Source organism: Neopsephotus bourkii, unplaced genomic scaffold (genome assembly GCF_033783945.1).
Source record: "Neopsephotus bourkii isolate Nb327-2 ecotype Australia unplaced genomic scaffold, CSIRO-AGI_Nbou_v1 NB_1611, whole genome shotgun sequence".
NCBI classification, from domain to species: Eukaryota; Metazoa; Chordata; class Aves; order Psittaciformes; family Psittacidae; genus Neopsephotus; species Neopsephotus bourkii.
The window spans coordinates 10170-26675 of NW_026902087.1; the positions used below are offsets into that span (position 1 = coordinate 10170).

The window sequence follows — 16506 nt, forward strand, 5'->3', positions numbered from 1 at the left end:
AAAGTACATAAACATATCATCAGAAATCCTCCCTGCACAATTGTTCGTCTTTCTGATGAAATGCAGACTTGATAAAAGGAGAGTTTTCAGCGCCTGCAGGGACCAGATTCAGCAGCTAACTTAACTTGTTCAAATAGGCAAGTGGTATCATGTAGCTTTACAAGAAGCAACCTGACCTTCTCACATTGACCAGCAGTGACATTATTGTGCAGGAAGAGAAGCAGTCACATCATTTCTGTTTTGCACAACCTGCTTAAAGTTTGCAACTAAATGCTTGTCTTCAGTTGAGCTGACAAGAGAAAAGAGGGGGCTCAGTGAACCATGGCAGGGCTGCCATGAAATGACAGGAATCATTGGCATACATTTCAAATAGCTCTCTCAATCCTATTAAAGTATTGCAGTCCTGCTTTAAAATAGACAAGTATGAAACAACTTTGATAGATAGAGACTAAAATGGCTTATTGATTTTTTTTTTTTAAGACTGGGGAAAATTACCCAAAATGTGTCATTCTTTAACATTTAAAAATATACTACATAAAAAATGAACAACTGCAATAAATAAAAGTTAAAAAAATAACAAACCTGTTTTGGTATGCAAAGAATGAGAAGCAAAGAAATGTGAACATATGAAAGCACATTTTCATAGAAACGTAAAATTAATGTCAAAAAATACATAAGCTGAACTACAACTCAAGGGTAGCAACAAAATTGCACTTTAATTGCATCATTTTACATTAATGCAATTTTTTCCTTCTAAAAGATTATTGATACAAAGAATCTGAAAATCCATTTTCCATTGTTCTTTTGGGACTGGATGTGACACTCAGGCTGAAGGAATAGACTGAAGACTGAAAACTGGCTCTATTGTGCATAAAACTGTAGCATGTGTCAGGTTCAGCTTGCAATGCCAAAATATCTGGGATACAGCTCTGGTCAGGCTGAATTCCTAGCTTGAAGCCATGGTGATGTTTGAACTCCCTCTTGGCTCCTGGAGAAAAAAAAAGTAACAATAATAAAAAAAAACAACCCTCAAACAACAACAAGAATGTACATTTACTGTTAAATGCCTTTCACAAAGGTACGAAGTATTTGCCAGTGTTTGCTTCTTGTTTCACTTAATACATAGTACTTACTTAATACATCTGTATATATTCAGCCTTAATAAACAGGAACAAAAGAATTAGCTAGAGTATTCTACACTAGTAAGTCTTAGGAAACTCTATCCTACTTTATTTGAAGAGCTACAATTACATAAAGAAAACTTTTACTCCTCTTCATTATAATTTCTAAGGTGTGAGGTTTCTTAATCAAGTAAAGAAACTTATTCTATGGTCTCCCTGTCACTGTTAGTCGGAAATGTGCCAAGCTAACCATGGAAGGTATTAATTTGCTTTTAAGTATCTTTTATCGTCAACTGAAATCAAACCCTTTTCAGATGTTAGCCTGTTAAAAGATGACCAGAGAATATAGACTGAATGTGTGTTGATGGAGATTATGATTCATATTTCAGTAAGTCTTGACATTCAGTCAAACAGCTCTAAAATTTAGATCAGTTAAAATTCAACATTAAAGAACCTCCAGCACCAAAACACTGTGCATCCTACTTTGACAGATTATGCATATTAGCAGCATAACAGCACTAGAATTTTTTGAAAATGCTAAATAAAGACACTCTGTATTCTCTTAAATATCCATAATAATAAACAAACAGGAAAACACAATGCCATATTGCTTTTCTGTCCTTTAACAAGGTATTATACCAAATGCAATATATAGCTGTGGAAGTAACAATCATTTATTTCAGCAAGTCATGAAACATATGAAAACTTCACATACAAAGCATAATTATGAAAAAGACAAAAATTAAATTACTGAAAGACTGTTACAGTATATTTTAGGTTTTAAATACTCTTCAGCATTTCAGGAAGAGCGCACAATCACAGAGGCAGAAATGCGTATATGCAGAGGGATAGATTTCAATATACATACTCACAGATATCAAGAAAGATGCAGAAAGGTGTGTGTATATTCATATTTCAACAAACCCAGACTCAATCATATCTATAAAGACACATTCATGAAATACTCCCCTTTTATCTGTTACTATTGCTGGAGAAAAATCAGTGGTTGTCTCTAACACATACTTCAACAGTTCCCTTTGATATGGACTCTTGATTTTTCCCATTCACCATAAGCCATATTACAGCTACTGTAAACAGGTAGGCTATGTTAGACCTCCATTAAGAACCCATAGAGTAGCAAATTTAGATGACTATTTCAAGTAGATAGTTAACACAAAGTAGTGCCTTGAGGTTTGCTAAACCACGGTGGTGATGAGGATGAGCTAACCAACAGAACTTGCAAGTACGATCTGCAGACTTGCTATTCAGTCCTTCTGGCTCAACACTACGCAGAACAGGAACCACTAAAATGCCAAAGCACAAATGATATTTATTGCATTTGTATCAGCACGTCCGAAATGAGATCTGAATGAGGGCATTCACCTATTACCTAGATTAACAGTGTTGTTTGTACACTTTAATCAGCTGATTACATAGCCAAAATTCTCTCTAAAATAAGTCATTCATAAAAAAAATTACAGTATTGAAATATGCAGACAACGTGTTATGTTCTAAAAACACTTCTGTGTGTAAGAAAATTAAATCAGTAAGATACAAGCTATAAGAAGGTTTCAGCCTGGGTAACAAATACTGAAGACAAATTTAAACATATTGGTTTGTACTGCTTATAATATCTCAATTTATCAGCACATCGCAAGTAAAAATCACATTCTACAATTACACTCATATTATATACACTTTTATATTATATACACTTATATACACTTTCTCCTGATGTATTGAGTTTTGGTAGGTTGGTGGTTTTTTTTAAGAACATGGCATCGAAATCCCAGTAAGGAGATATAAAATCAGATTTCCTTTGAGAGTTACAAAAAAAATGTATGAAACTTAATGATTGGCAGCAAGTCAATAGACTATGTTACAGTAAAAGCTTCACTGTTGGGGGAAAAAAGCTGTTTATCCAGATCCTGTGCTGTACTTCTTACAAAGAACAGAATACTACTCATTGAATAGAAGGGAAATCAGATCTAATAGCAATGTGATTGATGTAAAAAAATCTTGGCTGTTACTCGTAAGAGCTGTTTTGATCCAGTATCATTATATATACTCATGATGAATAATAAAATAGGATTCTATAGGTTAGAAGAACTTTTATAACACATTGTTTGAACACATACAGGAATTCACCTGCAGGAATTTTAAAGGCATTTATAATTTCCCAACAGACCTCTTTCAACATTATTGTATTTAAGCACCTTTCTAAAACATGTATTAAATTGACAAACTCAAATGGCTATGCCAGAGCTATGCTTATAATCCCTTGTATAAATATGCATTTAGGTAATTTTTAAAGGAGGAATTATGTATCTTCAATAAGTGTCTGTTTAGTAAATCTTTAGCACAGCACTTTTCTTTACCTGAGAAGCTGTAAATTATTCCACTTAAACTGTTGCACTTCCTCAGATAAATAGATATTTAGAACACAATATGTCTAGCAAAAATATGCTTTCAAAATATTTATGGTCATTTTTCAAAGTTTATTGTGTAACTTTAAAACCATGTTTTCCCAAAGACCAAAATATGAAAGGTTAGCCTATATTATGGAATAATTGCTTTCTAAACTATAGTTAGGTCAGGCAATTTTTTCATAATAGACAGAGATTTCTGAAAAAAATTTGCTCTGTAATTTTTTTCCTGTAACTAATCTATGAACACGTTTATGATCTAAATTAAAGGTTCTCTTAAATAAATGAACTGTTTTATCAAACCTAAAACTGATTTATAGTGGGTTGCGTTAGTATGTATGATTTTGGGAGGAAATACTATAATGCCATCATGTATTATAACTTCACATACGCTTTTATTGCAATGTCAGCCTAGTCAAAAGCATCATGTTGTGATCAAAGACACCCCATTTTGCTTTATATACCAATACTTGTGGAATAATATGCACAGCTAGACACTTGGAATTAGAAGACTGTGCACGTGTTATGACAGTGATGCAAATAGATAACTACATGGAGAAATTCACCATAAGAAGTGTATTGTTTATCTTCAGTTGTAGGTGTAAAATCTGTACCCAGAGCTCAAGCCACAGACCAGTCAGAATGTCTTCAAGCCTTCAAAGTCTACACAAGGATAATTTTACTGGAACACAATTTTCACTATAATACCACATGACAACTCTTCAACCACTCTCTACTATTTGTAAGTTACAGCAATAGGTCCTTCCAGTTTTGTGATTTGCCACCACTATTTAGGTACTTCAAAGTGCCTTCAAATATTAAATTTCAAACTACAGTAGCCCAAACTTCCCTTCCAGTTTCTTATGACATGTAACATTCTATATTAGAAAAAAATCAGAATAATAAAAAATGATACGGGTTTTGCAACTTCAAGCTTCTGGGTAGTGAATAACAAGCCTGAATATATGGCTTCAGCTGAAGAAAGAATGTACTGAATCTGCTTAGGATCAGAACAGAAAATGACCAAGTAAGGGAAGAAATAAAAGGGCAGAAAGAATAATGCAGAAGATACAACACAATATAAAGACTCAGTTAGGGTGGTTTCCTGTGTGATGATACAGATCCAGTAATAAGTTTAGTGTTATATGCCAAAGTAAATTCAAGACAATTGTTGAATTATTACAAGGCCAAAGAGTGATTTGCAAATCACCAGGTTACAGGACACTTAGGTGTGTGAGGATGCCTGACAGCAAATAGAAGTGTAGAGTGATGAGCCAACTGTAGTTCCTTCTGAATTCTGGCAACCCCTAATCTCTGGAAAGGGTGTAGCACAATCCCTCAAGGATAGGAAGAAATGTCAGGTAAGCACAGACAGCAATGAGGGGTAAGTGGGAAAGAGTCAATATATTTCTCCATAATTGCACCCCAGATCTAGAATATGAAGTAATACCAGTAGACAGCAAATCAAATGGCCAATAATGTTAACTCTTCATCTTCTCCCACCTATGCTATCATCATAGCTTGCATCATTTCACTGTAGCAGTAGCAATTCCCCTAAGTTACAGAAACAACCAGTCTTTGATAAACATTTTGCAACACTTACAAGGGAAACCTATTTCCCTCTAGAGAAAGCTGAACGTTTTCAGATCATTCACAACTCTCTTTTCAGACTGCTGTTTCCAAAACTGAGTTGCGGTTTCTCAGACAATGCCAATGGACTTCCAGCATTCTGCTAATTCTTTTGCTGTTAAAAGTAGCTCCAAGAGCTATTTCTCACTCTAAATGAAATAAATAAAACAGACTAGTGAAAATGCTAGAAACTGGTGTTTAAAATGTAAAGTATTACTAGTGGGTGTCAGTGCAATACAGTGGTATTTAACAAACTTTCTGAAAGCAGGAATGTATGCCAGTCAAAACTGGAAAGTTTGCTTCCCATGTCAATGATTTTGCAATTTTGTATGCCAAGGCAGTAGGACTAAATTGGTGCTCTGACACAAAGTAGGAAAATGGCAACATTCAGTATAAATTTTAATTGTCAGCACTCTTGCCTGGATACTGCAAACAACTTGCTATCAGAAAATAATTCAACGGGCTGCCAGCTCATTATGTATTAAGGCAGAAAGGTAGACACATAACACACTTTGGGTGCTGCTAGCCAACAGTACTTTTCTCATGATCAAAGAATTCCCTCTTCCAGTTTCGGGAGTTTTTAAACAAACACATGAGCCTGAAGTATCTGGAAAGGATTTTTTTTTTTCAGCTTTTCTAATGAAATCACACTCTAGAAGCTCATTAAAGGCAATTAAGAGAAAGATTTAATATTAGTGTATTTATTTTCTAAAAGAAATTCTTGTTTTATTCAAACAGACTTAAACCTGATATGTTTGAAGAATGCATGGGATTGGATGTATTATCACATCAGATGAACACCTTCTCTTCAACATTTTGGTGGCTTACTGACAAATAAGCATTGCTAATTTTAATGATTTGTAAATATTTTGGCCAATATCCAACATACAGCTTATATAGTAAATTTCTCTTCCAGATGCTTCATTGCAATACACATGGAAATCTCCTATTTTCAGGTCAAATTTTCTGCACTACACTAATAATAACAAAACATTAGGCAAAGTATGTAATGCACTATTTTCATGGTGAAATGCTCACTCTGTACTGATTTCAATTCAGGTTTTCAAATACTTTGGTAGTTTTTGCCCATGTTGTCTATCATTGTCTTTCCACTTTCTCAAGAATGAAAGCAACTTCTATATACTTATTTTTAATCTAACTAAAATGGCTATTTGTTTATCTTGTGCTGCATGTTGCAAACAACACTGAAAAGCACACTGTACTCCTACAAACTGTTGTGACACCTCTCCATGTTTTGCAGCAGTGTATAAAATTAGCACCATCTTTAACTGATGCTCCTCTTGCTCCCAGGAAAGCCTTTCCTGCTATGTGAATTTTCCCACAGCATTTCATTGCCTCAGATCAGTCTTTCTCTCTCTCAAGTTTCCTTCATCTCTTTGCTCCTTTCTAGCAAGAAGGGGAGAAGGTGACTACAACCAGAGACTAAAACACTAACAACACCATACTAAGGCACAAGCAGCTCATGAAATCGTCCTCCCCACTTAGTCTTTTCTTCTTCCAGTGCTAGTGGGAAAACAGTCCCTATCCAACTAGTTAAAGTGTCAAACTTCATATTCTCTTGAGAAATGTATTCAGTCATCAGCTGAATTCCAAGACAGCGTGACTGTCTGATGTAAGCTTTCAAAGTTTTGTCTCAGTTCCATATATACTGCCACTCTAGCAGAAAAAGGAGAAACGTGTATTTACATTCATTTTGCCAAACATTAGCATCTTCTGTCCAATCATTTGAATGCAGAAGTGTTAGGAGAAAACAGCTTAGAGAACAAGGGTTGACACATACAGTGTGAAATCTTAAGGTGCTTGAATGCAATGAGGGAGAAAGTGAGACAGAACCACATTTCATCTCCCTAACTGTGCTATAGTCCACATGAACTTCGTGACAGGTCTCTGTCTCTCAGCCACACTTCACTAGCTTCTGCTGACATTCAGCTGTCAGACAGCAACCCTTTACCATGCCCCTAACATGCTCTACAGCTTCACCCAATTAACTCTCTCTCACTTGACATTGCAGCAAAAAGCTTCATAATAGGTGGTCAAGGTGCATGGTGTCTGCTTGCCCTCTAACTGCTCACACACAGCAAAATGCTTAGCTACCTTCCTTTTTGTCTGCACCAAACTGATGCAGCTACAGTTTAGGCATTCTGCTACTAAACAGGACGAGGACATCAGACCTTTGGCAGTGGTGCATTAATGCATCTTTTACCAAAGACTAATTTTAATGAAGAATCCTACAGCTAATCATCATAAACATTTTGGTAAAAAAGAAATTACACCGATTCAGTAAAATACTTCAATCACTTTTTAATTAATAAAGATATCCTGTATCAGCAATTTGGATACAAGAGGGGAAGAGGGAAAAAGTAATTATTTCTAATGGTAACGTTTAACAACATAAAGGAGAAAGGTCTAGGAACAATGAAAGTGCCCTTATGATTCAGCTTTCTTGCATTAAAAAATCTTTAGGCATTCAGAAGATTAATTTTTCCTATGCATTTATGCCAAACATGCAATATTTTTGAGGAATGATGTTCAGAAATATAAATCCATGTAGCTAAGAAAACAAATTAACTATTATAAAAAATGGAAATCCACATTTTAGGATTCTCCAACAGCTTACATGAGTACAGTTGGAACTAACTCTTACTTTGCAGACACATGCATTGAGAATAGTACAATTTGTTCATTATTTTTTGCAAGTATATTTGTAATAAACATGTAGAGTAAGTCAAAAAAGGCCCTTAAAAGTCCAATATGCAGTAAGTACTGATGATGCTTAAGACTCTTTGCTGAAGAGGTACAGTGTTTACCACATATGGAACAGTCTGGATGAGCACTGGTGTCTGGACAGTGGAATTAGGAGAACTGCTGTAGTGAATGCCTCCTTAAGTAAGCCAAGACTCAAAAGACAAAGCCTGGTCAGATTCTGGTGTTTGCTAAATTACAGCAAGTTGAGATAGGTATGTAAACTATTTGATTTTTGGTATCTCTACAAGGACAAGTACCCTTGAAGTTCTCTCTAAAAACAACTAAAAGGGCATTTTTTTCACATGAGAAATCTAATTCTCATAAAAAGCAGTATGCATCCAGCTTATAGAAAATGGAAGTTCACGAGACGCTATAGCATGAAGGAAAGAAAACAAAAAGGAAATACACTGATGGAGAGGTAAAGTGGACATCTCTCTCAACAGGAATTTATAGCAAGGACATAGAACCAACTTATTTTTATGAAAGGGGATGAAAAGAAGTCTTAAGGACTTGGAACGCACACATCTCTGGCAGAAGTTGTTGATGTGAAAGTGAATAGTTTTGCACCAATGAAAAATGTAGTGAACAACTCAGATTTAAAGTAGGAAAATGGCACTACTCAGAATTAATATGCACACATGGCAATTTACTGCAAAAACCTTTAGGTGAACAAAAAGTGATTTGGTTTTCACTTGGTTGTGAGAATATATTAATGGTGGTGTTGTCTATAATCCTGAAATGAGAAGGGAAATGCTGATCTCATGAATTGACAGCTTTTGGCACCCCCAAATAGCACAATGATGTTAGTTCTTAGGAGACAACAGAATTTGGACCAGAAACTGGATACAGACATGGCTTATGAAACATATCTGCATTCATTTGAAAACAGATTGATTTCAATCTGTTATCCAAAATACAGACAAACACTTGCATGCTGAGTAAGAATGCCTGCATTTGTATTAGGCTTCTGGTTAACCTAAATCTCAGCTCATCTAAATAACTGTATTGAACTGAGTAGCTTCTTTTAAAGTTCCTCTAATAACAGACCTAAAATTTTTAGAAATGAACTATTACTACTGAACTACTCAGTTTTCCAAAATGAATGTTTATGATTAAAATCATAAATGTATTAGGAGGACAAGGGGTTACACCCTTTTAACACCGACCAATGCAGTGTACATTGTCTGGATTGTCCAATGCAGAAGTGTAGCCTGCTAAAATCCTGATAAGGGCTTCAACCCCCTTTCTCATGAACTAGCCTAGAGATAGATTCACCAGGAAGAGGTACTCTGGCTCCCTGTTGCTCTGGGGTAGTTTTCAAACTTTTCTTTTTTTAACCAAACCAAGGACATTCATCCCCAATAACCCTTAGTTGAACTAACTTCAGGAGAAAATTAGTCCTTCTGTTGTAAACTGCATGCAGTATCTCATGCAGTTTATATTCAATAGAGTTCTAAAGGGTAGTTTTATAACAGTAACGGTCAGGGAAAACAGTTGGCTTTCCAACCAACTTACTGCTTATAAAATATCAGTTGATATCTGAATGGCCTAAAAAAATATTTTAGTCTCGATTTCAGTTGATGGCTAACATGTAGGTCTTTTGTAAATGCAAGATCCAAATTACACTAACTGGGCAAGGAATCAAGCTTATCAGCTATAAACAACTTGAGTGCGGGTGAGCTAGGTTTACTGTCTCTATTGGTTTTGGCCGTATTTATATATACAGCTATACTTCAGACTGAAATTAAAGAAACAGAAATCTAATAATTATTTCAACTTTTTATACTTACCAGATTCCTGAGTACAATCAGCCTCTAAGAGCTGATCTTAGCTCAGGTACTAGATAATCACCAGTATGTGAGGCTGAACATCCTGTTTGAGTGAGTCCACTTGCAAAATGGAAGGAAAATGTAAGTAGTATTTTCAGCATACCAATCATATTTTATGTGAATCAACATAAAAAACATTCTAATGGATTTTCATCCTTTCATATATATATATGTCAAATGAATGTTCCGAAAGAACAAGAGAATAGCAAAAACAAAACAAAAAACACCCACCCCAAAACCAGAACCCACCATCATCATATACAACGCTACAAACTTTCATACAGCATGTTAAATTGTTTTCATCAGAAGAGTCATGAAGAACATAAAAGGAGATTTACGGAAAGGTTTCTTCAGCTTTTTGGTTTATGAAACAAAAAAGGTGTTAACAAAACTTTAAAGAATAATTTTACACAGTGATTATTTCGGTAACTTTGTGTGCCTTGAACATTCCAGAATTATACCTTTAATTCCTTTATTCAAAGCTCCCAATTAATGATGCTCTTATAAAAAATCTCTTATTTAAAGTGTAATAAACTTAAGTAAGTTATTAAATTAAACTAGAAATTCCTGAAGCAATAGGATGTTTTGACATGCACAGACTTAAACAGAACTGTGTGACTTTCAGTGTCAGGAAAATTTGCAAGGTCCTGGTTCAGTTACAATACATGTCCAGGCTCCAGAAAGAATGCAGTGCATGTAGTACACCCTGAACAAGAAAACTTGATGTCACACAGAGCCCAAAAGACTAACAGTTCCCTGAGCATAAGGTTATAACCACCATATCAGCTGATGATTTTCTGATCACAAAAGACCCTTGGTACTCAACAGAAGCTGAAAAATTAGTGAAATTTTTCATTACTGCAGCCACCAAAGACTGTCAAATTACCTGCAACCATTACCTAGGTAGGACAAAAGGCCTTCAAAATACTGATGAACATACAAATTTAAGCGAGCCAAGTATTGCAATGTCAGCTTTATGGCGCATTTTACTGAATGAACTATGGGTTTATGGACCAATCAGTTGAGAGCGAGATCCAAAAGTGTGGTGTCTTAAAGCAAGGTGGCTTTACAGGTTCCACACGTCTCTATCTAAAATGAATTGAAGCAGTTACACCATTTGAAGAGGATGAAATGGAATCATTACATCATTATAATGTCACTTTGCCTTCCTAATATCATCACACGTAGCAGGGAAACTGCTGGTGACTGACCACATTATTCTTGTGCGTATTTTTTTAATTTTATTACCCACATGCAATTTAAAGATATCTTGCCTTCCAATAAAAAGGAAAAAGTAAATTGATTGCTTAACAAAAAGGTCCTTTTTAAAAGGTACTATTTATAAAACAAGACAACAAAAACTCGCAAATTCTTGTAAAAGGGAAAAGCAAAGTTATAGCTTAAAAAGCACATTTGTTTCTAAACCTCTTTCTTTAACTGAACCATTACACAAACTGAAGAAAACACGAGATATTTAAAAAATCACTGTTATTATTATCATCGTCACATCCTTTTAGCTGACAGTAAAGCGCTTTACCCCAGAGTGTACTCATTTCACATTTTTATAATTTCTTCAAGTACTGGTTTATTCAACAGGCCAAACTGCTTCAGGGAGCCCAGTCCCTTGAGAAGATGGGTCCTTAACTATAATCAACTGGAAAAAGTTGTGCTTTCTCTACATTATACGGGTTTCACAGGCTTCTATGAGAAATTTTTATACCTAACTTAACAACAACAAATAAAGAAATATAGGTTGGGTAAATATTAAGCAGTGTGACTTAAATATGAAAAACTCAATAAAAATAAACATTAAGATGTAACTTGCTGACTGTATGCCCTTAAAACATGCCAGTGTCATAGGAATAAAATTACAGCAATAAAATTATGAATTAAGAACACTGTTATGCTTCATGCCCTAACTCTGAATTTCCTGTCTTTTTATCTCTGCAAGTCATACTCTCTAGTATATTTTAACGTATTGTGTTTTGGTTTTCTGTTTTGGTTTGGTTTGGATTTGTTGTTGTTGTTGTTCTTACTATTATTATTATTTGTTGCATTAAGTGTTATTCTTAAAGTACAAAATGCAAGCAATCAGCAATGGAAGTAGGTAAACATGTATTTGTACAAAGCCAAACTGCTCTACTGCAAAAATGTCACAGGAAGGAATGCAAAGGTTTGTTCTTTTTCTCCACAGTTTAAAAGGATACAAACATGCACAATTATGGGAAAGTTTTGCTTAAACAAACCAACAGAAAAATATCTGACGGTTTTATAAATTTCAAGAAAAGCACAAAGTAAAGCAGACTAAGCAGCAGAGACTGTCATCTCCTCTGAAGAAAAGTTTGCCCACTAGCTGGCACTGAATTCTCTGCTGGTGGGAATGCCATCCTGAGGGAAACATAAACCTCTAAATATGAGATTTTGCTTTACAAACACTTACAGTATGACTTTTGAGGGGACTACTTATTTCCCCACTATTTAAAATGTAGGTTTATGCCTAAATATACTCTCCAGGCCAAATCCTGTTAAAGGTCAGCACAAATTTTTTACGTTTGCTTTTGTTTTTTAACGGGTGTGTGTAGCATTAGCCATACTACATTCTAAGTGAGTGCTGCACGTATATGCACGTCTGAGGCTAGCTTAGAAAGAGGCAGACTCCTGGAAACACTGTCCTAGGTCTCGCTCTCTTGTATTTCCCTGCAAACTGGTTAGTGAGCTAGTGGTACAAAGTAAACAAGAAACGCCACAAAAGAGAACAAAAGTCCTTCTACCTATTGTTCCCAATCAATTGAATTGCAACTCACAGGTAGCATCGACACATTTTGCACTATTCATCAAAGCTAATGCCTGAAGATTAGCACTGAATTTTCTTCTTATAAACATGCTTTTTATATTTACCTTGAAACACAAAACCAAACAGGTGTCAGAACAAGAAAAAAACTATTGACAACAGTGTATCTTATAGGATCTAAATTTAAAATGTCAAGAAAATATCAGGAAGATGACAATCTGGATTGCAAAGATTCATTTGCCATTTAAGTATCTGAGCTAGACTCATTCAAGCACAGCCATGCTTTAATCCCCTCCAAAAATTTCTCAGTGAATTCAGTCTCAGAACAAACAGACATTCCCTTTATGTTTAACCCACAGTTTAGCAGGGAATAATAGAAGCTTCCCAGCTCTCTTTCTTGAAATAACTTCTTCAAAAGGGAGGAGGAAGCACCTTCTGGCCTAAGTAAAAGTCCTTGAGCCTGGAAAGAAGTGAATTTGTCTGCCTTTGTAGAGAATATTCCTTTTCTTCTATAAAGCCAGTAAAATTGTATCCTCAGCTGTGTTCTTTTGTAAAATTTTTCCCCAGGGTTAAATGTCTTGGTCTACAATATCCAGTTCTCAAAATAACAGCCTGTCTAGAGATCCAAATACGTTTATTTCTACTGTGCAGCATTAGCAGTACACGTAATAATATCCAACATCTTCTTTTAATTTGACATGCTAAAAATGTCACTTTGAGAGGTGTGGGAAGAAGGCAAAAGAAACAGGAGTGTGTAGAAAATAGGAAGGAAACATACGCGGCTAGTGAATAAAACTCTTTGCATATTACCAATGAAACACATTTCAAAATACCATTGCAAAGACCTCTAATAAAGAAAAATGCATCACATTGCTGTCTCCCAAGTCATAATTGCCTTCCAGAGCAATTGGGGTCTTTCTGAAACATTTAGTTGCAGGAAAGCCCATGCACCCCTTTGCAAAGAAAATAAAGGACTAACTTGTTCCAGTATTTTTTCCTTCAAAAACTGAACAAAATGAAGTGTAGGTATTTGCTTACTTTTTCTCTGTTAATCTGCTACATGCAGAGAATGAATGCATGATGATTTTTTACAGGGCAAACTTGAACCTATACTTCAGACTTGTTTCCTTATCCAAATCATTATTTTCTCTAAATCAATTTCCAATTAGTTGCTCTGGGAGGTACAATTGTTGCACTGGCCTGAGTATTTAGGATAACAGATGAATACAACTTCAGATTCCAAGTGTCTTGTTTTCAGTCCTGGGAACTGAGGACACTTGTTTGTGAGTTCCAGTACCTCACTAGAAACACATTTCCAATGCCATAGAAATGCAAACCATGAAGGAAAAAAGGAGATTACCTTCCTGAAAACATGACCCTCCTTTTTTGTGACTCAGCCAATGACTTGAAAGATTTGGTTTGTGCTTAACATCAGAACAAACCTGTGGTCATTTAGGAACTCCATGGTTTCCATTAAACCACACAGCATGGACACTTGGAATTTCATGGCAACTGTGAAGTGAGAATGTGGATCTTGCTTTGCCAAAGCACCATCCTCTGCAGAGAGCTAACACCCACACACATCCACTCACATTCCTTAGCCAATTCATGTCATTAAGGAGACTTTAAGAACAGACAAAACAAAGAAAAGAAAAAAAATCCCAGAAAAAAAAAAAAACAACAAAAAGACAAATCCAACAAAACTTAAACCTCTTTCTTAAGCACCTTAAAGCAAAATACTACAAGTGAAAATGTAATGTTTAAATGCAAGGAATGCATTGTGTCCATCTACAGTCTTTACAACTACACTGAAAAGCTGAAGTACTAGAAACCACCTAATTACCCAAACATTTACCTCTCTGCAGGTGTAAATACATGGGCCTAATAAGCCTTCCCACTGTGAAAGCTGTTACTTAAATTATATTAAAATATTAAAACTATTTAATGAGCTTTTTTCCCCTAAAGTAAATTGAGTGTGTGCCTTAACCTGCTTCAGGCAAAGGAAGTTTCAAACACATTCGTTTTGAAACTAGCCATTATTTCCCATGTTGCAAAACCAGCAATTTTATTTCCCAACAGCAAATGAAACTGTCAGGAAAATTTAGATGCAATAAAATTGGGTGGTTAAACCAACATGCTGGATTTGGAATAAAACTGAATTAAAGGAATTAAAATTAAGCATTATGTCAGTCAAACTTTACAAAAACTATTTGAAAAGGAGAGGGGGTGTTGGGTTTAGGGGTTTTTGTTGTTTTTTTGTTCAGTGGTGGGTTTGGGGGTTTTTTCTCAGAAGTTAGGTTTCGGACTTAGTGAAGTCCACACATAACTACCCATTTTATGTCCATCAACAGTGTCACATTTGAAATTTGCACAATGAAAAATATTTTGCATAAAATTTGTTGCTTCTGGCAACATTTCTGCCTAAATAAAAAGTTGTCAGGCAGTGTGTGACTTTAGTGATAGAGACTTTTAAAATGGTGGCTTCAGTCCAAGGCTAGCTAATAACGGCTGACATGCACTGGAATCTTGAGGCCTAAATCAACATTGTTTTCACAGCTGTAATTAAGCCACCTAATCAGAAGCACATTTTGACGGGACAGTTTCTGGAAGCCAGACATTACAATTTCTTATGCCTGGAGCGCAGTGGCTCATGAGAGGTCCTCATTTAATTTCAGGGTTGGGTTTTGGTTGAGGTTTGTTGTGTTGTGGTTTTTTTTTTAGGAGAAAAAAAAAAGGCTGTAAAATGAAAAGACTATAAAAAAAAAGCAGTGTACGGCTGTTGAAATGAAGCAGGCCTATGTGTTCATGCCTTGACCAACCCTGCATCCCACCCTCCTTCGGCTCTCTGCCGAGTCCCCAGCTCTCAAGTGGCAGCTGCACAGAGTGAGATTAAGGGCTTCTGCCAAAGTCAACAGATGAGCTGGTCTGAACTGGCTCTCTGTGTGTTCTGATTGTAAATTGTGCTGGTGATGATTAGAGAACTCTAACACAGGATGTCGTCTCTTAAAACTGTCCAGAGAAAATAATTTTTATTTTTTTTAAGCTCAGGAAATTTTTTTAAACTTCTTTTGTGGCTTGGTACATAGTGTTGTGTCTATAACTTTCAGATGATTCAAACATAAATTCACACAAATGAAGGAACTATATTATTTTAAAAAAAAAAGAAGCACTGTTACTTGCTCACAGCAAGATCCTCCATTTGGGGATGTTTATGTAGCAGGGTTACTGCTGAAAGCAATTCTCTGACTAGAACACTCCAATAGTCTTGCTCTCCTACCACCTGCCAGTGGAAGATACCCCTAAAATTCAGACTATCAACTATTTTTGTTGTGTGACTATCACTTCAGGACGTTGAAATGGCTAAACTGTCTTGCTCTTTTTCTGGAGCACAGCTACATTACTAACTTTAACATAAACTTTCAACCCCAGAGGCCACTGTAAAACTATCAATATTGAAGGCACCAGTCACTGAGGTCTGATTACATTTAGTTCTGCACTTTAATTACATATGGATTCTATTAACTGAACCTTTTGCCTTATAGGCAACATTTTAATCAAATTACTATAATTTTCAAGTATGTTACAATAGTCTGACAAGTTAAAAGTTCACATACCTAGAATCTTGAGTATCAAAAAAATTTTGCATAAAAAAGGAAGTGCTCTTTACACAATAGTAAATGCGATGCTGAATTACTGTTAACTGGTTTTGAACACCTTGCCCCAAGTTACATAATGTGATTTATATTATTCATATTTTTTTTATTGGTAATACATAATAAGCAAATCGTTTAAACTGTATGATTTATACTGTTTGGTTACAACTATTACTTGTGTAAGCAATACTGCATGACAAGGTGAGCACTTGCACTATGACACCTGCATTCTCTGGCTATGCAGTAAGGCTGGCAAATTACACCCACCTACTTAATATCAGGTAAGAAATG

At 35.5% G+C, this 16506-nt stretch overlaps 1 protein-coding gene across 1 annotated transcript in view; it reads right to left on the bottom strand.

The window, feature by feature from the left end:
• Window positions 1–690: 690 nt before the first annotated feature.
• The window catches only part of LOC133222572 (coiled-coil domain-containing protein 171-like), a 74750-nt gene continuing 58934 nt past the window's right edge, over window positions 691–16506 (bottom strand). The window contains exon 8 of the mRNA XM_061372371.1: window positions 691–988. Within this exon, the coding sequence (XP_061228355.1) occupies window positions 947–988 (42 nt within the window). The 3' untranslated portion in view covers window positions 691–946. The remainder of the gene's footprint in view (window positions 989–16506) is intronic.